The 25,456-nt window shown below is 52.6% G+C and overlaps 1 protein-coding gene and 1 long non-coding RNA gene across 2 annotated transcripts in view; both read right to left on the bottom strand.

Annotated features, from left to right (window-relative positions):
* Nucleotides 1-894: 894 nt before the first annotated feature.
* SMAD6 (SMAD family member 6) overlaps nucleotides 895-25,456 on the bottom strand; it is a 38,358-nt gene continuing 13,796 nt past the window's right edge. The window contains exon 4 of the mRNA XM_077317311.1: nucleotides 895-1,675. Within this exon, the coding sequence (XP_077173426.1) occupies nucleotides 1,134-1,675 (542 nt within the window). The 3' untranslated portion in view covers nucleotides 895-1,133. The remainder of the gene's footprint in view (nucleotides 1,676-25,456) is intronic.
* On the bottom strand, nucleotides 1,683-20,432 carry LOC143827625 (uncharacterized). The gene is made up of 3 exons (XR_013227365.1): nucleotides 9,409-20,432; nucleotides 6,284-9,291; nucleotides 1,683-6,169 (listed from the first exon to the last, which is right to left on the bottom strand). It is a non-coding gene; the product is annotated as an uncharacterized LOC143827625 (long non-coding RNA).

The following is a 25,456-nucleotide window of genomic DNA, read 5'->3' as shown; positions in this document are numbered from 1 at the left end:
CAACAATCCTGGGACATAGAGTCTTCCAAGACCCTGGCAAGTGTTTAAACACAAACAGCACAAATATATAAACAAATTGCCTTGGGAAACCTTTAAATATATAAATGGCCACCCCTGTTGTTGGAACTTTTTAAAGTCTGGCATCCCTAAAATCACTCATGTCGGACTGGTGGAATACTTGGGGAGAACCTGGCGACTGCAAAATTTCGCCGATCGGGCAAAAGCGGCCTCTGGAGTTGACCTTTGAGAGCAGGGAGGGTCCCTTTTCTTGAAAATCATCACTTGAGCAGGAGAAATGAAAGCCCAGGGAAGGGGTCGGGCCGGGTGGCAGGAATTGGGCGAGGTGCAAATATTCAGCCACCCCTTTGGAACACGATGTCAGAAAACCAGAGGAAGCATTGCTGAAAACGGTTAGGGATTTTTATAGGCTCAGGTGGGCAGCCGTGTTGGTTTGGAGCAGCAGGACGAAGCCGGAGTCCAGGGGCACCGTGGAGACCCACGTTTCTGGCGAGGAGGCCATGCCCACGAGAGCTTGTTCCTCGAATGCCACTTTGTGAGCCTTCAAGGTGCCTGACTGGACACAGACTTCATTCTGAGAACTTTTACTTACAATCATGGGAACAGCCCTCTCTTGGGCTTGTTTGGCTTTCATTAGGGAAAAAAACCCAAGATGATTTGGGGGGGGGGAGGAGGGGAGGGAAGCAGCTCTAATGCAAATACTTTTATTATCAGTGACGGACGGACTGACTGGGATTAGCTTGTGGTCTGAGCATGACCCTTTGGCACTCGAAAGACAAGCAGCCAAACAGCCCTAGCCTGGCCCTGGCCCCATTTCTCCTGCAATCCCCATTTCCCCCCTCGTTCAGGAAAAAAAAAACCAAGAAAAGCTCCGTCTTAAACGAGAGATAAGCCAAAGTGCATTTCTCTTTGTTTGTCCATATACACATTGCACCGTACATAAATAATTACATTGTAAAAATGACTCCATAATTACAAGTATAATATATATTTTTCATATAATATATAAAACTTTTATATTAAATCTAGGTAGATGATATTCGGGGACTGTCTTGGGTGGGTTGGGGGTGGGGGGCAAGGCGGCTCTCCCCCCCCCCCCCAGGGCTGGCAGCCGGCTATCTATGGTTGCGGAGTAAAATTTCCAGCCAGCACGGGCAGGAGGTGATGAATTGTCTCGAATAGGAGGGCCCCCAGCCTTTGGCAAAACTGATCCGGACGCTGTTCGGGTCGTAAGGCCCGTCGGGGTACTCCGAGTCTGGGGGGTGCAGCAAGAGGCAGGACTTCTCGTAGTCAAAGACCTTGATCGAGTAGCCGGGGGGCACCTTGCGCACCATCAGGGTCCGGCCGCTGGGGAGGTCCAGCGTGGGGGAGTTGACGAAGATCGGGTGCTCGCTCCGGTTGTAGGCCCACACGCCGTCCGGCTCCTTGCTGAGCAAGATCCCGTAGCCGATCTTGCTCCGAGTCCTGCGGACGGTCTCGCTCCTGTTCTCCAGGTTCAGTTGTCCCAGGCAGAATCCGTTCCCTTGAGGTAGGTCGTAGAAGATACTGACAGACTGTTCATACACGGGGTAGAGCCGCCCCACGCGCGTACGGTGCTCCCAGTAGGCCACGCTGCACCAGTGGCTTCTTGGAACCGTGTCCGGGGACAGGCTGGCGTCTGGAGACGGGAGGCACGATAAAAGAGTGGTGGGTTTAAAAACAGCCTTCATCCATGCATTTCTTTATCTGACATCCCGTTTTCCTCCCCAGTTGGAATCCAAACTGACTTAGCACACATTATTCCCCCCGCCTACATTTTCGCACAACAACCCCGGAAGGTAGGTCAGGTGGAGAGTTTGCGTTAGACCCAAAGTCCAGTGGTAGAAAAAGGGATTGGAACCCAGGGTCCCAAGTCCACCAGTCTATCCCTTCCACCACACTGGCTCTCAAAGCATTTTACAAACCGCTTTCCCTTCCTCTCCCAACAGCAGACACCCTGTGAGGTAGGCGAGGCTGAGAGAGCTCTGAGAGAACTGTGACCAGCTCAAGGTCACCCTGCTGTGGAGGAGGAGAGGGGAATCAATCCCAAATGCGTCCCTTCGGCCTGATGATGCTCAAAATGCCCCACTTCTCCAAACAAGCCAGCCACAAGCCTCAGAAGAGGACAAGCCCTGTGCCCCTTGCTGCCCAGCCCAAGTTTTCGCCTCCAGCCAGAGCTGGCTTCCTGGGCTGGTATTCAGCTCCCTCGCAGTCGAGGGCAAGACGGTGGCCTCCCGACCCTGCTGCCTTCGTGCCGTCAGCTCCGATTAACTCGCACCCAGGCCCCTGGCTTGAGCGGCTCCAGTGACTCACCAGCTTTCAAAAACAGAGGCCCGATTCCTCCCCCTCTCCCTTCTCCGGTTACACAGGCAGGGGAAGCTTGGCTTGCTGGCTTTGTTCAAGCCTTGTGCTTGCATTGTGTGTGTGTGTGTATGTGGGGGGGTGGTACCGATGCTTTGCAGACAGTGCGAGAGGCTCAGAGTCTGCCCGTAAGCAGGGAGAGGTTCCCCAGGCGAGCATCGCATGCGTCCCTGCTCAAAGGGACTTGCCAATGGCAGTCCTAAGAAAACCTTTGGGAGTTTTACAAGTTCGAGTCCAGCAGCACCTTTAAGGCCAGAAAAGTTTAGTTCTGGCATACAAAAGGTTACACCCCAAATTAAACTTGGTGGCATCCACAGAAAAGCTTATGCACAGTCTTCAGCAGTTTTGCAAAAATTTGAGTCTGGCGGTACCTTTAAGGCCAACAAAGTTTAATCCCCAGAATTAAAATTTGTGCATCTTCAGGACGGCAGGTTTTGACATCTCGAGCACACAGACCAAAGATTTAGGAATGCCTAGAGCCCCTGTGGTAGAGGACATGCTTAGAACACACATGCAAACACGGCTGCTGCCTTATCATGAATCTGGTCCCTGGTCCATAGGGGTCAGTATTGCCTTCTCAGGCTGGCAGCTGCACACTAATCTACAGCTTCCAGAAGAGATCTTTCACATTACCGACCACTTGATCCGTTAACAGGAGAGGTGGACCCGAGGCCTTCTGCAGGCCAAGCAGATGCTCTGCCACCAGGCTGAGGTCATTTCTGGTCAAGTGCCTGGCCCTATCCTTACCTAGAGCAAGGGTAAGAAAGACTCTGCAAAGCTGCAGCCCAAACTAGGCTCAAAAGGACACTTGGCTTGACTTTGTCTTATTGGCGGCTTCCTCCGAATGCCGCGTCTCCCCTCTAGTCGAGTATATAGGACTTCTGGGATGGGCCAATGAGGCGAGCCAGGGGAATAAGTGGGGGCAGAGGTTCTCACGTGTGACAAACCAAAGACTCCCCCCACCGTCTCCTCCCACTTCTCAGTGCTTCTCCTCCATGAGCACTAGAAACCTAACTGCTCCGTTGGTGAATTCCAGGAGCTTCAGGCTTCCAACCTGCTCTCCCAATTCCAGCCTGGGCCATACCGGCCCGCCCGGGTGAACTGCAGGCAGGTGGACGCTAATGCTCACCTGCCATGCCGAAACAACTAATTCAATCAATCACACTTAATGTCACAGGAAGACTGGGAATTCTGGTATTTCAACCGCCTCTGGAAGGAGACAACCACCCTGAGCTCAGCCGGAAAGATGGGATCATAAAAACACTGCAAAATAAAGGGATGGCCGGCCAGGACAAAAGGCCTTCAACTGAACTCTGCGTGGAGCTGAAGAATTGTCTTCTCTCCCCACCAGCCATGCCCAAGTTGCTCTCTTGGTGTTTTCCGAAGCTGAGGTCCCCCAACGGACTTTGCACCAAAGTTACCGGATACCAGGGCAAAGAAGGACACGGTGCACTTCAAGGAGAGGAGAGGAAATATGATTTGCTGGGCTTTCGGAAAGCCAGAGGGGATCAAAGGTGAATAAAATGACAAGCGAAACAGCCCCCCCCCCCGCCTCAGGAGGACGGCAAGAGAGCTCCCCACGACACACCCCTCGGCTAGGGAACCTTTTGGGGAAAGGGCGTTCCCTCGCAGCATGAAGGTAAATCACAGTCTGTACCAAAACAGGAGGCTGACCCGGGGAAAGCCCTTGGGGGAAGTGTGACTATTTCCCTCTTGTCTTCCCCCCTGTCCAGTGACTCTTGTCCACCTCACCAAGAAAGGACTGAGGAAGAAAGAAAATCCTGGACGACAGAACACTTGCGGCTCCAACCCCACCGGAAACGGGCCCCCTCCCCTGCCCCAGCAGCACTCTGATCCGTTTTTTTGTGCCAAGCCGGTCTGCTTAGCGTACCGGAGCCCTACGAGCTGCAGCTGGCAGGCCTCACCTTAGAACCCAGCAAGGGCCGGACTCTTGACGCTGGGCCACTGCTGTCAAAGCTCTGGTGCAGCCAGCGGGAGAGGTCTCTGGCGGTGGGAACCTTTACCAGAGACATGGCCCCTGACCAACTCGCCCCCTCCGGATCAGCCCTCCCGCCAGCCGTCCAGGCCAGGCAGGGGACGTGTGGGGAGCCCCCTTCCCGCAGCCCTCCAAGTGCTTGTTTGTATAAGCCAGCCCCTTTGGAGACAGGCCTGCCGGGCAAGGTGAATTTGAGCACATTTTGCTCCCCCTTTCGCCAACACTCCACCTTCCCCCACCCCTTGTAGTTATCTGGAGTCGAAAGCAAAGAGAAACACACCAGCACCTGAACAACAGCAGGGAGGGAGGGAGGGAGGGGATGCCAACTCCGGGTCAGGAAATTCCTGGAGATGCAGGGGTAGGACGTGAGAAGACGAGGCAAGGTTGCTCAGCAAGGAGGCTCAATATGGCAGCATCCACCTCCCCCCCCCCTCCCCAAAGCAGCCCTTTTCTCCAGGGGAACCGATCTCTGGAGTCTGTTGTGACTCCAGGAGATTCCCAGGTCCCGTCTGGAGGCAGCTAACCGTGTGTGTGTGTGTGTGTGTGTGTGTGTGTGTGTGTCAATGCACTTGTGGTTACAAGGTCCCTGAAGTCAAGCCGAAAGTCAAATTCAAGGGGGGCGTTGCGAGCATCCCCTAGGTCCCGACGGAGCAGAGAGAACCTGCTGCCCCCCCCAAAAAAGCCGCAGATGGGAGCGCTTCTGCCCTGCAAAATCTACATGACGTTATGCTGATTTCCCTCCATGACACATCATCTCAGTTTTAAAATTCTTCCAGGCTCAGCAACCACTTGCACCCTCCCCCCCTCCCCCAGCGTGTATAACCTTTTGTTGGCTTTATCTCTCTGCTGCCACTGGAGAGCTGGGCTGGAGGTTGGGCCCAGTTATTAATTAATCGGGAGCTGCATTCCTGGCCAGCCAAGCCATTTCCTTTCCTGGCTTGGGGATGGGGCGGGGGGGGGGGGCATTTCTTGCGCTTGCCGGCTTGTCCTCGGCTTCTGACGAAATGGCAGCCACAAGATGCAGGGAGGGGCGTTTGCAGAAGGAGGTCCGTGTTAAAGCCCCAAATTCTTTCGATATATACTTCTCCTTATAGCAGGCTTTCATGAAACCTGGGGGCTCTTGGTGGCCCTGGAAGGGTTTCCCAAATAGGTTTCCCAAATAATTTGTTAAATGTTTAGCGGGCGATATGACAATATAGGGTCATGTGGACTGCCCCCCCCCAAAATGGCCAATGATGGGCTTGGAGGGGGTGGGAAGGGAGGGCCCGGGTGGGTGGGGACAGATTCTGCACAACTGCACCCCTTCTGGGGTTTCTCGAATGTCTCAGGGGTTTCTCAGCAATAAAATAGTTGAGAAAGCCTGCCCTATATGTATCTTTAAAGCCTTTCCTAATTGAAATCTCACTGTTCGAAATATATATATACATATATTTATTCATCATTGGGTTTATCTACCTCCCCACTCTGCAGTTTGCAATGCAATCAAAACATCCACAGAAGCAGCCATGAAGCATCCAGAGAAGCATCAACAGAACCATGGCCAAGGCGAAGAGCTACCCCGCCACCAACTCCCGATCACATCAGTAAACAGAAATGCCCAGCCACCACTCTGGCGTAAGGCACATGGAGCACCCCAGCCCTGGTTGGGAAATCCAGGCTTGCCTTAGGAGGGGGGAGAGTTTAGGGCGAGGGTCCATTCACACCCCTCACTCCAGTGACCAGTGCTTGTGAAGCAGCACGGTCCGATCTACCACAGCAGCGGTGGCCAAACTGTGGCTCTCCAGATGTCCATGGACTACAATTCCCATGAGCCCCTGCCAGCGCGCTGGCAGGGGCTCATGGGAATTGTAGTCCATGGACATCTGGAGAGCCACAGTTTGGTCACTGTACTACAGTTTCTTTTTTTTTTTTGCAAGTTCTCCTTTTGCTTGGGGAGGGGAGGATGAAGCACAGAGAGAACACGGGGTGTGGGGGGAGAGGCAAGCAGGGAATCTACCACACGTCTCATTTCCCCCCCCCCCCGGCATGCCAGCAGGTTTGCAAACTGGCACGGGGTCCCGAAATTGTTAGCAAGGAGAGAAGGAACTCTCCGGTTGTGTTGTAGAAAAGCAGGGTTAAAGCAACATCTGCAAAAGCTATCCCTGCCGAACAACATAGCAGGATCTCATTAAGTAAATTGCAACTTGGCAAAGACCCTGAGGAGGGGGGGGGAAGGGGGGGGGAAGAAAAGCCACAGTCAGGCCTGTAATTTTAAACCGGGCTGCAAAAGAGACTGCATTTCCAAGCTGAGAGTTTAAAAAAGTAAAAAAGAAATTTCACTCCCTGGTTTCTGCTGTCTCCACCTCGGAGAACCACAATGTTTGCAGGTAATTATAGCATTTGGGAAGAGCCTCCCTGCTGCTGAGATAAAGGGGGGGGGGGCGGAAGGAGGGGAGAGGAAGAGCTCTCTCAAAAGCCCCCACTGCCTCTCCCCAGGGAAGGGCCTTGGCCACAGGGATGGGCCAGCTGCCGGCTTGGGGGCCAGAGCCCTGGCACAGAACAAACCTGGAAGTACAACAAGAATAATAATAAACAGTAGCATAGAAGCGAGTAACAGGTGTCAGGCCCCAGGTGGGTGGCTGCAATAGTCTGTCTATAGCAGCCAAAAAGAGCAAGAGTCCAGTAAGGACGGACAAAATCGGGGGCCGGGGCGGAGCTTTTGGGAGACCCTGCTCCCGTCTTCAAGGTGATCCAGCTGGGTGGGCGTGTGAAGGAGAGACCTCAATGGGGTCTACTGCCAGAGCCCCCCCTCCAAAGAGGCAGGCAGAGGCCTCAGCAGGGCCCAGGGTCACAAAGCCCCCCCTCCAAAGCCCTCCAGGAGAAAAGCTCTCTGTGCTTTGTAAAGTGTTGCAATACCAGGAGATCTCCAGGCCCTGCCTGGGGTGTTGGCAAGCCAGAGACACGCCCCAGCTTGGCCAGAGGTTTGCGAAGGTGAATGCCACAATTTTCTGTGACTCAGCAAATGCCCTCCACCAGAAGCCCCAAGGCCAGCCGAAAGAACAAACAGGCAGTCGAAAATACATCTCTCCAAACTGCCCAGTGGCAGCCGGTCGCTCTCAGCTTCCCCCCTCAACAAAACAGCCTCCCAAACTTCGAGTTAAATGCTGAACTGGGAGGCCAAAAACGTCCTGCAGCCCACAGCTCCAATTATTTGCTTAGACTGGGCTTGGCTCCTCGCGATTTTCCTGGCACTTAAGAACCTGGCCTGTTATTTTGGAAGCCTCTCCTCTGTATACAGAGCCTGCGAAACCAGCGAGCCGACTTCCTCCGTGGTCTAAACATCCGCATGCCGTCCTTCGCTGGATAATAACCGCGCGCTTCAGGAAACGGGACGAGAACCCTCAATAACTCTGTGTGTGGAGAACAAACAGGCAATCCTAGCAAAAACAGGAGGGGCTACGCACCGGAGGGGCTGCTTGAAATCCGGCCACTGGCAGCTGCGACCAGGACGCAAATGTCAAAAGAACAAAGTATCTGATGCACCTACTAAGGCTCTCTGGCCTGAAGGACGCACATGTAGCACCGCAGGTTGCAGAGTAGCACTGGTCGTATGTGGTGAAACAGGGCTGTACAGAGAGCTTGGTGCAGCAACCTCCTGATAGCTGTGTGTTATTTTGTTCTTGATATATTTCCATGTATGCTACAAAACCCAAGACACCAGCCTGTCAAAACCATGGGTTGCTAGTCTCTGCTTGGCCTTGAGCAGGCATTTCTGCTGAATCTGAGCAAGAGGAACTAGAAATGGAACAGTGGTGTTCCAACCAGTGAAGTTAACAGATGTTGTAACAGAACAGAAGCGTGTGAGCCAGATTGGATGGAAATATGAGAGTTTGCCGGGGGGGGGGGGGGGGGAGACATGCCCAACAGATGAATACAGGCTCTGATCTCACCCTGGAATACAGGTTTCATTTTCCCTTTCAGTGTCTTAAATGTTTCAATATTTTGAAGTTTACCACCTTGGGGGATCCTTTTGGGGTGGAAAAGCAGCATGGATATGTTTAAGATAAATAATCCTATTTGAATGAACCAGTGCTGATAGCGAACGAAGCAATATAGGTCAGAGTAGACAGAAAAGTTATTTTACGAGACGCTTTTGTATTCCATGAAGTTATTCCTCCCCCCCTCCATGTTTAGGGGGGCTAATGCCCTGTTCTGTCCCTAGATGTCGCTAGTTGATCATTTGCTTAGTGTACATTAATGTATTCGGATACTCCAGTGTAGTTCTGCAGGCAGAAGACTTTAACAAGGCTGAGAAAAAACACACAACTCAAGGAAACACACCTGAAAAACCTTACACATTCTCCAATAAGTACAACCTCCTAATGGCAATATGAAGCAGGCCACAGCTGTTCACGGATTAGGTCCACACGTTTCGACTGGTACACTTGGGAAGCACAATTTTTCCATCCCTTCATGGGAGCCTGAAATACCTATTCTTGGGGGAGCCCCCACAGGAACAAAACCCCAGGGGCCATGTGGGCCCTCCCCCCAGGAGGGGGAGATGGGAAAACAGCACCCCCTGGGCAAAAAGCCATATGCCCACAGAAGTGTCTAATCCGGTTCCAAGTTATGGGGATCTGATGCAGAAAGACGGTGATTTGCTGAAAGCCCACAACAGAGGCAGGACTTGAACCCAGATCTCACAAGCTCTGTACCCACTCAGTTCAAGGGCAGAGGCCTTGATGACCACAGGGACTCCCCCCCCACACTGGGGCTGGGCCAACCCAACAAGAAGGTGGGGAACGTCAGCCTACCCAGACCTCACATGGAGAGCGGGAGGCTGTGCCTGGCCCACTGGGAAGGCAGGCAGCCAGCCCCTCTCCTCTCTCCCTCCTTCGCATACGGCAGGGGTAGTCAACCTGTGGTCCTCCAGATGTTCATGGACTACCATTCCCATGAGCCCCTGCCAGCAAATGCTGGCAGGGGCTCATGGGAATGGTAGTCCATGAACATCTGGAGGACCACAGGTTGAGTACCCCTGGTGCAGGGGGCGTGGCCATTTCCCACGGCTCTTTTCCCGACTCGGCCTGCCCCATCTTTGCTTGCTGCCAGGCCAGCGTGCCCCAGAGCCGGTCTGACTTCAATTGCGCCCGTCCAAACTGTGTCTCCTTTGTATCAGCATCAGAGAGAGCAGAAACAGAGGCCTGCCTTTGCGGAGCTCTTTCAAAAGGGCCGGAAAACGCAAGGAGCCGATTGGCAGGGAGAACAGACCGGCCCCTGTGCAGCCCCCGGCTCTCCGACTCAGGCGAAAGAAGCCTTGAGTGTCCCAAGTCCGTTTCCCCTTTTTGGCCGAGCCGGGAGGCTTCCAAGAACATCACTCGGATGGCGGGGGGGCACTGGGTTACCACAATATATAAAAACGAGCAGCGCCCAGAGAAATTCGCGGAATGCCAGAAACACTGGAGTGATTTAGAGTGAGAAAACATTCAGGGAAGGCATGATCGAAAAGCAGACTTTCATCTTCGGAGACTCTCTCCCCCACCCCCCTTTCTCTCCCTTGCACTTCATCAGGGATACGGAGTCGCATTCGGAAAGGCAAATAAACACAGACCCTCCCCCAATCGTGGCTTTTTCCTAAGAAATCTCCCCCCCTTCTCTTTTTCAGCTTTAAACTCGCATAAGGAAGATGCCACATGCCAGGTACGTCTGCGAGGCTTTGCAGAAAGGGGATTTGAAGTTTGACTGAGTCAGTGACTCCACACGGGAACCTTGCCTGGTGCAGACGCATCTGTAGGTGTAGCCCCAGTCCGCCTGTTGCATCCCCATCATCCTCCTTTCGCTCCCCCCACTTCTGGGTGGAGACAGCCAGTTCCCTAGCTTGTGGCCAGGAGGGACCCCCTCCAGAGCTCCTGCTGACCCCTAGGGGTCCACGGCCCCCTGGTTGGGAATCCCTGACCTAAGGGATTATTTATTGAATGTCCCGCCTCTTGATCCCCTCGACTCCTTCTGTGTAAAAGTGCCAAAGGCGAATGATAAAGGATGTAAATAAATGCATGGGGCCCAAGATGTGCACAGGGGGAAAGTTTGTGCTTGGGTTTCCAAAAGACAGTTTGACCTGTCCTGAGAAGACAACCAGGGTCCGAGCAGCCAGCTCAGAGCCCTGACTCTCCTCCCCCCGGGGGGTGCTGCAGAAAGGTTACACCACCTTCATGGTGTTTCCTCCACAGCCAGTTCAAGTGCACCTGGCCTGCTCCCAGTGGGCATTTGTGCATAATCCTGGATTTCTCCTCTCACACTCCAGGGGTGAACCTCTGTCTCCATCTCTTCTTTCAAAGGGGGAAAACCCTGAGCAGGAGGGTTCAATAAAGTCCAAACAAGAAACGGACTGAAGCTTTGAAACCTGAGACCAGAGTCTGCTGCTTGCGGATGCAGTTGAGGCGCTGGGGGGGGGGGAATCAAATATAGTTCATTTCAAACAGAAAATGAAATCTGCAAGACAAGACATAACTGGACGCTCGAATCCCCGGTCTGCAAAAGGGACGGCAGGCAGAAGGTTCTGCTTTTTAGGGCTCTTGGTCGGAGGACAGCAGGTGCCAGAAATCACAGGGTAAACTTTGCCTAGTTTCATGTCGATGGACAGCTCGTCACGACTGATTGGGAGGCCTCGTGCCCGCCACTGCCCAATGCAGGACTCGCACCCACAAGAACCGTATGTATTTATGACCTACTGAGTTACTCATTTGCCTCTTTCCCGCCCCGCCCTGCTCCCCAGCGGAGACCCAAAGCGCTTGGCCTGCAGGAACTTCGTCGATGATTAACCCGAATGTCAATGATCAGCCCTGCCAAGCGGGATAGCTTTCAGGTATGCAAATGGGCTCAGCCGGCCTGTGGCTGGGGGGGTGGATTCGGGTGGGTCGCCCGGCTGGGCGGGGGCAGCCTCGGAGGGCAACCGAGTTGACAACTTTAGACGTTCCCATCGCCTCTTTCGAAGCAAGCAAACCTAAGCCCTCCACATATCTAAGGTGCTGCCGGCAGGTGATTTAGAAAGTGGGCGGGGCTTTTGCTCGATGAGGCTTCTGACTGGCTATGCGGATTCTTAAAAACGCAGCGTTGGAGGTCACCACAGCATAAGGATCATCTCCGCGACTTATGCTAACCGTCGGCCGCCATTTTGCGGCCGCCATTTTGCGGCACTGCCCACCAAACTCAGATTTTCTCAGTTGCCTGCAGGCTCGACAGGACTCCTGGGCTGTTTGGGAGCCATGCCCCGGGGTGTTAAGGGGCTCGTCCACCCAAATAGCTGCTCATGAAAACACGATTCGGCATAACCACCCGTTGGGATGGAGGGCACAGCCTCCGTGGTCTGGTTTGCTGTTCTCCGGCCACCGAGATGCTTCCAGAGGAGGTTTTCATTCGTTATGTGCCCTCTTCAGGGTTCACGGCCAATTCAATTTTCCACTCATTTTCACAGTTGGGGGGAACGGCCCAGAGTGTTTTCTTTATGGCATGTTGTAATCTGACCTAAACGGGCAGAAAGAGAAGGGAAAGGAGGAGCGGGGCAGAGAAGAGGGCAAACTAGTGGGGCACCAGGTGAAGCCAAAAATAACCCCATCTCAGGTTTCTCTTATAAACTGAGAAACCCGTTGGCTGTTTTCACCTTGTTCCTTCCTGGCCTGGGGTAGATAGGAAGGGCAGAGCAAAGGGCGTCCGATTTCCAGCGTGGTGGAGTGGACGGAGCGGCAGGCCAGGTTCGAATCCCCTCTTCTACCACGGAAGCTTGCTAGGTGACCGTGGGCCTATTGCCAACCCTCGCCCTGGCCTACCTCGTAGGGTTTCTTGTGAGAGAAGAGAGTAAGGGGGGCTGGCGTTCTAAGGCCATTCCCAAATTGGGGAAGGGCGAGTGGGGTATACATTTTAAAGTATAAAATCCATGATCTCAGGAAAACGGCTAAACACTCATTTATGCTAAATTGAAAGGCCGTTCACAAAGGCGGACTGACCAATTAATCAGCAGGGAAACGGAGCATTCCAAGGTTTTAGGATGATTCTAATTGGGATTTTATAATACGCTGTAGACAAAACGTATGCTGTGAGCCGCCCCAGCCTGCTTGCAGGAAGGATGCAGTCTACAAAACAAACAAACAAACAAAACGATTTTTACTGGATGGGTTTCAGAGTGATCTTTGGCCACTTGGGTTCATTTTGTCTTAAGTTCCCTACAATATTTCACAATTGCCATCACAGCAATGTGCTTTTTAATGCTGCCTGACCCGAGGGAAGGAATTTGAGCCTTCTGGAGAGAGAAGCATCATTCACCTGTCAAACCGGCAGCGGGTGAGCGAGGCCTGGGGAGGCCGCTCTGCAAACCCATCCGCATGCAGGCAAGGCTGCCCGGTCAGAGTTGTGCTGAGCAGGAGGTTCAAGGGAGGCCTCCCTTCCCTCGAATAAACAACTAAGTGGAAGTCTCAGACTCACGTTATTTGCATTTCCCACCTTCTAACTCATTCGCCACCCCAAATGGGGAGAGGTTACTGAGCTGGGGGCCGTCCACCTCCAGGTGGGGCCTGGGGATCTCCCCGAATTCCAGCTGATCTGCTCGGCTTGCAATAGGCCCCGGGTTCCATCTCTGCCACTTCCAGTTGAAAGGACCGGGCAGGAGGCGAAAGACCTCAGCCCAAGAACCCTGGAGAGCGGCTGCCTGTCTGAGCAGACCACACCGACCTAAAATCTCCAGTGCTTCTCCATCGGCTTTGCTTTGTGGGAGATTTCAGCATTTCCCCAGGGAGGCTCGGCTTTGTCCCTGCAGCTCTGGGGCAGCTGAAAGGATCACACATATCTTACTGTGCTGTGATTTTTATCCGAACACCAGCCGTTGGCTCTGCCTCTGCTGACCAGGTTCTCTGGACATTCGGATGACTTTATAGCTAGTTTTCTACTTGTGGGTAAGGACACGACCACTGCACACGCCGTGGCCAGGTTTTGTCACATAGACATCAGCATGCGGATTTCCCCGACGGGCGCAACAGGGAACTTGGTTTGCTTCTAAGACTGTTTTTTAGAATGATGTGACGGTCTCTGCTAGCTTCTATGTCAGTGGCTGTAAATGAATGAATGAATGAAAGAATGACCTTGGTGGAAAACTGGCAGATTTGTGTGTTCGTGAGTGTGTCCCTCCATTTGTTTCCTATGAAACGGGAGGCGGCAGCAGGGCCAAATCCTGCACAGGACTAGCAGGGAGGCCCTCCCAGGCATCAGGGACACCTGAATACCAAAAGGACTTCTGGGTACATTCCTATCCGGAGACGCAAGCAAGCAAAGGACGGCAGAACTGCATCTCCTAAAAAGAGCCCCTCCGGGTGATACGTCAGCTCTGATTTCTAGAGAGTTGGAATCTCCCACTGATGGGAACGCTAAAGGGAGTTCCCTCCCTTCTAATCAATTTACAATGGGCTGAACCCCATTTAAAAAAACCCTGCCTTGCTTTTTTTTTTAAGTATTATTTCTTACCGAGTCAGGATTCTAGTTTGTACATGCCAACGGAGCAGAGAAAACTACAAACGATTCCAAAACGCAGAACCCGGCTTTGAAAATGCTCCCCCTCCCCTCCCGCCAAGGGAACCTGTGTTTACACAAAAGTGATGGGGGGGGGGAGACGGCACGGGAAAGAGTGTGCATTTCAGAAAGCATGAGTCCCAAGAGTGGAACGGAGCACTGAGGAGGGGGAGAACTGAACCGCTGCCAGGCGACATTAAGAAATCGGCAAGCAACATGCAACGGGCAAGGAGAACGGTCGTCTCAGAATTCCTCCCCAAATGCCGTTTTGCTGCTGCTTGCGAGGAAAAATTCATTTTCATAGCCAGAGTTCTCAAACTGTGCTTCTTCCATAGTCTGCCAAAATAGGTGTTGGGGGAAGGAAGCCGCAGGAGGGATGGAAACAGCAGGCAGGGAGGGCGACAGTCAGGGTTTCAAATGAAATTGGGCCTTTACCTAAACATCCGGAACGTCCGGAGAAGGTGGTGAGAGGGGCTGGGTAGGACAAAGGTATCCCAACTCAGTTTTGCAACGATAAACCTAAGGATGCACCAACTTCCCCAAATCTGGGGGAAAATTTCATCCTCCAGGAAAAACAGGGACTTAGTGTGGCTTAGTGGTTTAAAAAGGCAGCCTCTGATCTGGAGAACCAGGTTCGCTTCTGCTCCTCCACATGCAACCAGCTGAGTGATCCGGGGCCAGTCAGCCTCACCCACCTCACACGGTGCCTGCGGTGGGGAGGGGAAAGGAAGGCAATTGTAATCCGCTTGGAGACTCCTCCAGGTAGTAAAAATGGGGAACCCAAAATAGCTCTTCTTCTTTCCCCAGCTTGAGAAACAGCAAGAAGCGCCAACTTCCTGTAACCACCTCAACCAAACTCCCCTCCCAGAATTGGTTTCCTCCATCCAGGGGACAAGAGGGGCTACTGGAGCTCAGAAACTGCAGAAATTACTGCAGATAAATAAATCCCGTTTCTCCCCCATGTTTGGGCAATGAGAAAAGTGCTGGGCTCGGAAGCAGTGTCCAGAGGTGGCCAAAAAACTGGAGCAGGAAAGGTGTGGCCCTTCACAAGTCAACGGGAGAGAAACTCATGTGGCATTGCTGATGCTCGTCTCCATGCCCGGGACAATCCTGGAGGGAGACCAGAGGCAGCCAGGAAAACCCTTTTTGTCACAGGCCAATTGGCGCATGATGCCAAAACTCTGTCACCAGCTACGTCTCCAGGGACGGTCAGGGACTCAAGTCTTTCAAAGCCCTCTGAGATATTTGGGAGATGGACAGCCTCAAAACCCAGGGAAGTCCTAACCCAAATTCCACACAGCCAGAGCCAAGCTCTTTCGCCCGGGCCTCTTAGAGGTGCACGTCTCAGCTCCTTCCAGCACACCTGACTCGAATTTCAGATCGCCAGATCCCTATCGGTGGCGCTGAAATGGAAAACACGAAGGGGCTTTCTGAATACCTGCGGCTGCCATTCTCCAAACACTCCACTGCTGAGGAAGGGGGGGGCGGGGAAATGGATCTATAGAACCGGCCCGAAAGGTCTCTACAGAGACGGATGAGGTGTGCACACGTTCTCACGCTTTAGCCAATTTTGGGGGAAACTATGCCGCGAAGGGGGAAGGCAGGGCCACAGAGGCCTTGTGAAGGAGGGAGGCCTTGAGAATCGGGACCAGAAGAGGAGAACGAAATGGACTCTTGTTCTCCCACTGCGTTCAAACGTTACACGCGAGCAAACAGTTTCGAGGGGGCAGCTGTGTCAGTCTGAACAACAGAACAAAGTTTGAGCCCAAGGGCACTTTGAAGACCAACAAAGGTTCATTCTGGGGATGAGCATTTGTGTGCATGCAAGCTGTCCACACACACTAAGGCTTACGCCCAGAATTAAAACTTTGTTGGTCTTAAAAGCTGCCCCTGGAACGAATTTTTTTTAAATATTAGTGCAGGGTTTCTTGATGGTCAGGTCAAGACACCCACCCCTCCAAAATGGCCAAGGATGGGATGGAGGTGGGGTGATGGGTGGGCGTGTCCCCAGCTCTGCTCCCCAACCGTATTCTGCATGATGGTGCCACTTCTGGGGTTTCTCAAAGTCTGAAGAAGGTTCCAGGGGTTTCTCAACGGCAAAAAAAGTTGAGAAAGGCTGCAGGAGTGATTGGCATGCATCACACCAGGATCTGAAGCCATGCTCCAAACGTAATCCCCAGCCCCTCTAAGGCTTCATGCAACACTCAAGCAACACTCACCTGTCCCTCATTCCCTGGAGCAACGATGGCCCCAATCCCAGCCAGGTTGCCCCAAACCAGGTTTTGAACTGTCATCTGCAAACCGAATTCTGGTCTCGCAAACCAGCCCTAACCAACCATGACTGCATGTTCCACCTGAGCCGATCTTCTGACTGACGCGGTTTCCATTCTTCAGCTCTTAACGCAAGAAGAGCTCATTCCCGCCCTCTACGGTTTCCGGTACACGCTTGAAAACACGCAGGCAACGAATGCATTTAAAATTTCTTGGGTCTCCGCAGGGAATTAAAAACTGGTAACTGTAGCTCTATCCACACTTCGAATTACCTGCCCATCAGCTCCCTCCTGCCCACAAAACACATCCTTTCCTGACCTATGGCGTCCTTTCCCCCCTTCTACGCAACCTTCCTGCCTGGGCAGGGTCTTCCAAACACAGAGGGCCTCCAAGGACTATTTTTGGACATCATACAGTAAACTCTGTACACAAACTGTCAACGTTTCTAGACAAATACTTGTTGCAGATGAAATTTCAGCCCTGGTTGCCAACAGATGCCAACGCTGGCCTCATACTCCTTGTAACAACCAGAGGAGGATCCCCCGATGCCTAAAGTTGGAGGCCAGCCAGGCACGGAAGAACAGAGATACGACCATCCACAGGTTGCTGGAGAGGTTAAGTCCTCAGAGGGGCCTCATCAGACGTGGGTAAGGCCTGGTCAGTTCTTGGACAGGAGGCAGCTAATGGCGTTCAGGGACACTGCAGCGGCAAGCAATGGGAACAACTGAACACCCCTTGCCTTGGTTTCGCCCAATAAACCCACAAGCACCTCAACTTGACCCAGACCTACACAACGGCTAACCCTAACCCAAGAATTTAAAATGTGGTGACACATTTTAACATGTAAAATAGTGTTAATATTTTTACCTTTAACGTCCTTTCCTCACCTTGTCATTAAGTATAACACATCTCTTATGCCTACAAACTCCCGTAACAGACCAATGGCTAAGCTCACCCTAACCTGGTAATATACCCCAATATAAATCCTGATTATTTTTACATGTAAACTAATATCACAAAATACTTATACATCACAAGACCATTCCCCTAACCCTAACCCTGACAAAGTCACCATGCGTAAACTAACCTAACCTGAGAATATGCCCCAATAGAAATCCCCATTGAATTACATTACTATTTACATGTAAAACACTGTCACAAATATTTATACACCCCACAACCTTTCCTAACCATGTCGCAATGTCTCCCTCAGCCCTATGGCTCTCACTAAACCTACAAACACACCAAGATCCATGCGTAAGATGACCCTAACCTGAGAATTTATCCCAATAGAAATCCCGATGGTTACATTGTTATTTCATGTAAAATAATAATGTCAAGAATATCTACACATCCCATGACCTTCCCTAACCATGCCACAATTCATTCCACAGCCGTAATGCACTCACTAAACCTACAAACTCACCAACTAGGCCCATGGGTAAGCTAACCCTAACGTTAACCTGAGAATTTGCCCCAGTATAAATCCCCATTAAATAACGCCCATCTGCCCAGCTCAGCAGACAAGGACAGGCGCCCCATTCGTCACGGGCATTCCCAATATCCACCCGCCTTTATTCCAACTGGAGAGAAAGAGAGCTCTGAATCTGTGCCACCAAGCCCGTTGGCCAATGTTTCCCACAACATCTGAGTCAGCTAAGAAGCAGCAAACGGGCAGGGAGGATATTCGCGCACCCCCGGCTTTTGGAGAAAGGCAAGTTACGTCCAAGAGCATTTCCCAACTGTAAAACAAGCTCCGCTTTATTTATTATTTTGAAAACCGACTTCCAAAAGCAGGAAAGCGGAAGGACGCAGCCTGCCGGAATGGGGCCAAACCCATGAATGTCTGGCACTCGGTGGAGGACAGAACCCTCTTCTGTGGAACGGGGGCTGGTTCCTGCCGGGGTCTCTCCCTGCCCGCCCCCCGGCCGGGATTCCCAGAGGATTCATAAAACACTTTTCAGACTTCAGAAGGCGCTCCCTGCATCGCTCCAAGCTAGAAAGTGAACCCCAATGGAAGAGGCAGCGATTGACTCCTATGAATGTCTCCTCCTCGGTACTCTGATGGCAAACGCTAACAAGCAGTCGCCGACCGACCATGGCTCTCTTTCCCAGGGACGCTATCCCCGCCCCCCCCCCCCCCGGTTGCTTCCTTGTTGCTCCTGATCGTTCCAACTCAGAGTCCTGGTGGGAGAACCGCCTTCTGCTGAATTAGGCCCTTGGTCAGTCCTGTCTGCTCAGGTGAGCAGTGGCCCATCAGGGCCTCAGGCTCATCGGGGTCTTTCCCATCACTTCCTATCAGTTCCTCCATTGTGCAGAGGGGGTTGGACTAGATGACCCTGGGGGATCCCTTCCGACTCTATGGTTCTATGCCACGGACTGAACCTGGGACCTTCTGCCTGCCAAGCAGAGGCTCTGCCATTGAGCTGTGACCCTTTCTCTTCAAAAGAGAAGCCATACTAGAAGACGCCTTCCAGAATCTGGGCGTACAATAGAGCCGTTCTTCTAGCAGATGCAGTCCAGCACCTCCTGGGAACTCTCCTTCAGATAACATGTTGAAGTGGTAAGAGCTTGTGAAAGGCCTTCAAGGCCTTCAGCCTGGTCTGCACGGGACTTGGGGATTTGAGATGGGGCAGGCCACACAATGAAGCAAACAGGCAAACAAACCGGGAGGGCAAAGGCTGGGGGGATCTGCTCAGCACCTTTCCCTCCTCCTCCTCCTTGGCCAACGCGTGACCCCCTGCTCATCGGCCAAGCTCCACATGAAAGGCAGTTGTGTGTTCCTGTCGGGTTTGAGAGCGGCACCTATGAGCCACGCGGCGCATCATCCGGTCCCTGGGAAAGGAGGATAAAAGAGCTTTCATTCGGGACTCTTCTCCAAACAGAGACGGAAGAGACATTTACAAGGAGGAGAGTCAATAAGTGCTTGTGTTCCGTTTCGGAGCTGTGGCAGGGTGTCTGGAGGCAACAGCCAGGGCAGGAGGGAGCCAAGCGAGTGTCTTGCGGACGCAGAGCCCCTCATTGTCCTCGGCCTGCCGGTCCCTGCGTCACCAGAACTCACTTCCTCACAAACACGGTCTTGTCCAGAACTTAAAAGGCGGAGGCTGCCGCTTCGTTCTTGCCGGGCGCAGAAGGCACGTGGCCCCGGCAAACGGGAAAACAGTGAAGGCAACAGAGACGGGCACAAATGACGCGTGGGCACCTACAGTCAAGGCCCAGAGGGATCTACCTTGCTGGGGGGGGGGGAGAAATCACTACCACTTTGTTCCGTAGAGCAAAGGGAGAACCCTGGTTTTTGCTTTTTAAACACAGCTAGAATGCTCTGCAGGCAACCGTTCTCATTTTCTCTCAAGAAACGCCTTGCTGGCCAGTCTTGAAGCAGGAACCAGGGCTAGTGCCCCGGGGCTATTCAGCATGAGAATGCTCTTCCCACACCCAACACCCTTCTCTGGGACTAGGGAGTCGCATCAAGGCCTGGCCCTTCTTGCTCTGGGCGGTCAAACACGGCCACTCCCCTTCTGACTCCTCAGGTGACACTCCCAACGCTCTATTCCAGGCACTGGATTGGATCCAGAAGAGGTTTTCCGCTAGCGGAAGGCAATTCAGCCAGCGGAACACAGCTTCCCCTGCCAGGGCAGTTCACTGATTTTCCCAGGCGGAAGGCGTTCCGGCTAACGCGGCCCCCAACCTGAACTTGAGCGTCCCTCCCCAGCCTCCAGACGCCGGCCTGTCTTTAGGCTGCAAAACCAGCGACGAACAATGTGCTGGGGAAAGGCAACCGCCAACGTGCCGCCACGGCTGCTGATTCTTATCCTGCGCCACCGTCTCCCGGTGCAAATTACGCATGCGCTATCAGCCGCTGGATCTTCGCTGCTGCTTGCTTTGGCGTGCACGGCGGCTCCGATGCCAGGGCGTGCCAAGATGTCACGGACTTCAAAGCCCGTGTCTGCAGGAGATCTCGGCTGGCATCCCTCCCTGAGACAATCGCAACTGTTGTTTCAACGGGTTTGTCGGATGGCATGGCCAAGGCCAGCCTGCCCAAGTGCCTTGGGGTCCTCAGCTCAGAGCCCACATGAACACAGAGGCAGCTGCTTTCCAGGGACTTAGGCCGAGGTCTTCTACATCACCTACTCCTGGAGCAGGGGTAGTCAAACTGCGGCCCTCCAGATGTCCATGGACTACAATTCCCGGCCCTAGGGAAGCACGCCTGGCCTCGACCAGGGCCAGGGCCTTTTCGGTCCTGGCCCCGACCTGGTGGAATGAGCTCCCGGGAGAGCTGCGGGCCCTGCGGGATCTTTCAACATTCCGCAGGGCCTGCAAGACGGAGCTCTTCCGCCAGGTTTATGGTTGAGGCCGGGGCTGATAATAGATCTATGCCTCCCCCGGGGACTCGGGTTCTGGACCCGAAGCAAAACATCATCAGGACCTCCTCTCCACCCGCTAGTAGTGGGAGGGAGGGGGGGAGTTGAGCTGCCATTCTTGCCATGCCGGCAATATTGGCAATGTTATTATTGTTTATGGGGTTTTAATGGGGAATTGCGATATTGTTACCCGCCACGAGCCGCAAGGGAGTGGCGGGCTATAAATCTAATAATAATAATAATAATAATAATAATAATAATAATAATAATAATAATAATAATAATAATAATAATAATAATAATAATAATAATTCCCATGAGCCCCTGCCAGCGGCAGGGGCTCATGGGAATTATTATTATTATTATTGGACATCTGGAGGGCCGCAGCTTGACTACCCGCAGCTTGACTACCCCTGTCCTGGATTCTTTTAATTGGAGATGTTGGGGAGGGGCTGAATCTGGGACCTCCTGCATGCCAAGCAGGTATTCTACAGTGGGCCACAGTTACCTGGGGTGAGTAGAACCCGTTTGTGGGCGAGCAGATGATTGAAGGGACCTATCCATTCCCCCCCCTTTACAGCCCTCAAACATAAAGCATGAAAAGGAACTAGCAGAACAGGATCTTAATATATTCTTCTAATTGTTGGCCACAAAGAAATACATCTTTCCAAACAAAAGGGCTGTTTGGATCCAGAATTTTGCAACGCCTCAAAGGTCAGCCAAGACGGGCATTTCTATGCAAAGCGCTTTTGTTCTTGCCCAAAAGCTAAACATCAACTCCACACATTTCCGTTCATTAAATCGCCATCCTCGAAGATGGAATGTCTTCTCATCTGGAACGGGTTACTCCAAGCCTCCCTCCCTGGCGAATTCTCTTTTAGGTATGTATCTTCTTTCGGATTAACTGCTTTCTTACCGACCCACTCTCTGAAGGAGGGTCCCGAATTGGCGAAGGCTAGACAACAAGGGAGCCCAGTGGCAGGAGAGCCGATTCCCCGGGGTTGAACCTTGTTCCCTAAACAAGCTCAACTCAGCTGCAAGAACTGATATATTCTCCTTTAGGAACATAGCTTCTATAGGATGAACCACTTGGTCACTAATCCATTCTCCGAAGGGCGTCTCAAAGACAAACTGGGCAACAAGGGAGCCTGGTGGCCGGATGGCCTATTCCCTCTGGTTGAAAAAACACTTCTTCCCTTAACAAGAAACACTTAGCGAGCCAGCTTGGTGTAGTTGTTAGGAGCGTGGACTTGATTCAGTGCTCCCCCACATGCTCCGAACTCATGTGGCATCATCTGGGCATGGAACTGGAGTCCCTGTGGGTGGACAGGCAGTTGTGAATTTCCTGCATTCTGCGGGGGGTTGGACTAGATGATCCTGGAGGTCCCTTCCAACTCTATGATTCTTTGGTGTGTGTGTGTGTGGGGGGGGGTGAATTCCCTGAAAGGGGGAAGAGATGGGAAGCAGAATAGTAAAAGTTCCCGTCAAATAGTTCAAACAGCTCTGCCAGTAACCCAGCCTGACGTTCCTGAGCCGTTCAAAGCCTCCGACGGTATAACCAGAAACGGCAGATGCTGCCTTTTCCGAGGCCACACAAACCAGGCAGTGTTCCCAGGACGGGGGGCCTTCCGACGGCGGAAGTGCTCGGAAATCATAGATGTTTTTCTCAAGTTCAGTTCCCCCAGGTTGTCCTGGGAAGCTTGAAGTTCTCTTCCGCCATCTCTGGCTCCTCCAGTCACAATCACAGCTCTCCCCCCCCCCAATCCCGGCCAAGCTTCCCAAGGCTCTCCAAAAAAGCCACGTCTGGATTCGGCGGCTCCAGGAGGCACCTTTGATGAATCTGGCTGACTTCAATCCCTTTGACCGGTGCTGCACATTTAATAAGTTATTTCCGTGGAAAAAACTCAGTCATACCGTTTGGAAGCAAAACTTATAAACACCTCCTGCTCCTCCAGGCAGCCCAAGAGCAGGGAAAGGCAGGTCATTCCCTCACTGTAACTCTAAAGCAGGGGTAGTCAAACTGCGGCCCTCCAGATGTCCATGGACTACAATTCCCAGGAGCCCCTGCCAGCAAATGCTGGCAGGGGCTCCTGGGAATTGTAGTCCATGGACATCTGGAGGGCCGCAGTTTGACTACCCCTGCTCTAAAGGGTCCCACTCAACGGGTTCCCAGAAGAGACCTTCTCAGGAGCTACTGATCTCATTTTCAAATCTGGCAAATGAGACACATCCAACATGCAAACTTCTTCCTGCAAAGCAGACCCCCGGCCACGCAAATAAGTGGGCCAGGCGGGGATTAGAGAGCCACTCAGAACCTCCCCTTTCTTATGCCAACTTGACTCCTCGGCGGCTTAATACATTGGCCTCCTCTCCTTGTTTTGCCCACAACAACCCTGTCAGGTAGATTAGGCTGGGAGGTCACCATGGCCCGCGTCCACGGCAGAGTGGTGATTCGAACCCGGGGGTCCCAGGATCCTAGTCAAAAAGTGTGTCTGTGATGCCACCAATGCCGATCTCATCACCAGAATAGGAAGGCCACACTTCCGACACTGGTCACATGGTTGCACCTAACCAATCAGGGACCACATTCCCCACGGTTATCTCTAAAGACCAAGGAACAGAAATTACGTCTGTGCCCCCCCTCCCACGACCTTAGTGGTCACCAGTCTCTGAACCTGGGTTGGTTTACAGAGGGGGAAATGTCTTTAGCGGTGCGCACAAAGCATCTGAGTCATGGTAGTAAAAGAATGTTTGAACCTACCCAAATGCCTGACTGAAGCATTACTTAGGAGAAGGATTGGGACCCTGGCCGACTTTCTGTCTGTTGTTAACAAAAACACCCCTCATAGGGACAACAGCATAGATTGGAAGAAGCAATGCATCAAAATTGGGACCAAGACCAGACCTCTTGTACCAGTTCTCTACTTGCGAGGAGACATTATGCCGGGAGGGACCTTCGCTAGCCTGTCCACCCCCCCGATTCCACCTGTGCTTTCTGAAGCTGCGTTCCAGACTGTTCCGAGGTCCGTCACGGACTTTGCCCGAACACGCATTTTGCTCCGTGAAAATTCATGCATGACATTTCAGATCTGGATGTGTCGCTGTTGAGTTCAGTGTAAGACCCATGCTCTCGGCCCCTCTTCCCCCCAACGAGAGCGAACGTGCTCAAAGCTCCTGGATGCCGACCACTTCAAAGACACAACCCAAGGAAATTCTCGCAGAAACAATCCTGATAACCGGCAACATCCGATTCTGTTCCCACCCTCGACATGGGAAAAAACAGACTGTTTTGGCTACAGTGATGTTAACTTGAGGGGCCCGAGGGAGAAAAATAAGGGAGGATGTCAGAACTGGGTTTCAAAGCCAAATGTTTAACAGCTTTGTGGGATTCAGGCCCAAGGGGGTTAGATCGATCCATGAAGGAGAAGTCTATCAATGGGAACTAGCCAGGGTGGCTGAGGGGAACCTTCACACAACCTCTGGATCCCAGAGCCAGGAGGCAACATCAGGGGAAGGCCTCGGCCTCTCTGCCCTGCGGTTGGCCCTCTAGAGAAACTGGCTGGCCACCGTGTGAGGCAGGATGCTGGACTAGATGGACCCCTGGTCTGATCCAGCAGGGCTCTCCTGATGTCCTTAGGAAGGCCTCGGCCTCTCTGCTCTGTTACTGGCTGTCCAGAGGAACTGGCTGGTCCCTGTGTGAGGCAGGATGCTGGACTAGATGGACCCCTGGTCTGATCCAGCAGGGCTCTCCTGATGTTCTTCTGAAGACCTTGGCCTCTCTGCTCTGTTACTGGCTGTCCAGAGGAACTGGCTGGCCCCTGTGTGAGACAGGATGCTGGACTAGATGGACCACTGGTCTGATCCAGTAAGGCTCTCCTGATGTTCTTCTGAAGACCTTGGCCTCTCTGCTCTGTTACTGGCTGTCCAGAGGAACTGGCTGGCCCCTGTGTGAGACGGGATGCTGGACTAGATGGACCAATTGGTCTGACCCAGCAAGGCTCTTCTGATGTTCTAAGCATATTTGCACGATGGAAATAGAAAGGCCAACTAATGGCAAAATAATACTTCTCTCCCCCAACCCCCCATAGGGCAACTAAATGAACCCCAGAGATCCTCTTCAGAAGGAAGGAAGTTGCTTCCAAAGAGGAGGCTCCACGTAGCATCAGAAGGCACCCTCCTAAGAGGGGGAGAAAAGTCCTCCTGTGTCTCCCACAGTCCTCTTCCCTCCTCACCCCACATGACCTAAGGCCAGGGGAGCAGGAGGGAAGAAGAAAGGGCTCATGGATTTCCCTGCATCACCCTGTTCTTTCCCTCCCGTTCATTGCAGGTGTGCACCAACTGAGGTGGGGGGTTGGCCACCTAAATTAAATGAGAAGGTCCCCATGGAAGTCTAAAGTGCCTTAAAGGTGCCACAAGATCCAAACATGGTCCTGCTGCTTCAGACCAGCACACCGACCCACCTGAGCCCCCCCAAAAATGTCCGTGTCTTCTGTGCACCCCCCGGAAAAAGAGCTGATACCATAATACATTTGTTAAGCTTCAAAAGTCCACGGGACTCTCTGCTTTTGTCTTGGGCTGCAAGAAAAGCCGTTCCCATCCCTTTAAGAATTCCACATCCCACCCACCCCCCCACCCCAAAAAAGAAACATGTAGCAAAAGGAGACAGCCTCTATCTAGTTGGGTTTCCTTCCAGTTCCAGAAAACAGTTAAAGAGTTTCACAAAACAAAGGGAAGGAATGTTATTATGGGGGGGGGGGAGTTCTTTGCTCCTTTTTAAAAAATACGAAATAAAACTGCTCAGTCATGCTGCTGCACTGAGATTTTTCATTTGGAAGCTTTAGAGAATCATGCAGGCCATGCAGGGAGGGGGGGGGGATCACCAGGGTAAAGAATTTTTTTA

This window comes from Paroedura picta, chromosome 18, assembly GCF_049243985.1.
Source record: "Paroedura picta isolate Pp20150507F chromosome 18, Ppicta_v3.0, whole genome shotgun sequence".
Classification (NCBI taxonomy): domain Eukaryota; kingdom Metazoa; phylum Chordata; class Lepidosauria; order Squamata; family Gekkonidae; genus Paroedura; species Paroedura picta.
Note: the sequence above shows the minus strand (reverse complement) of the source record. Positions and strands in the feature narration are given on the sequence as shown.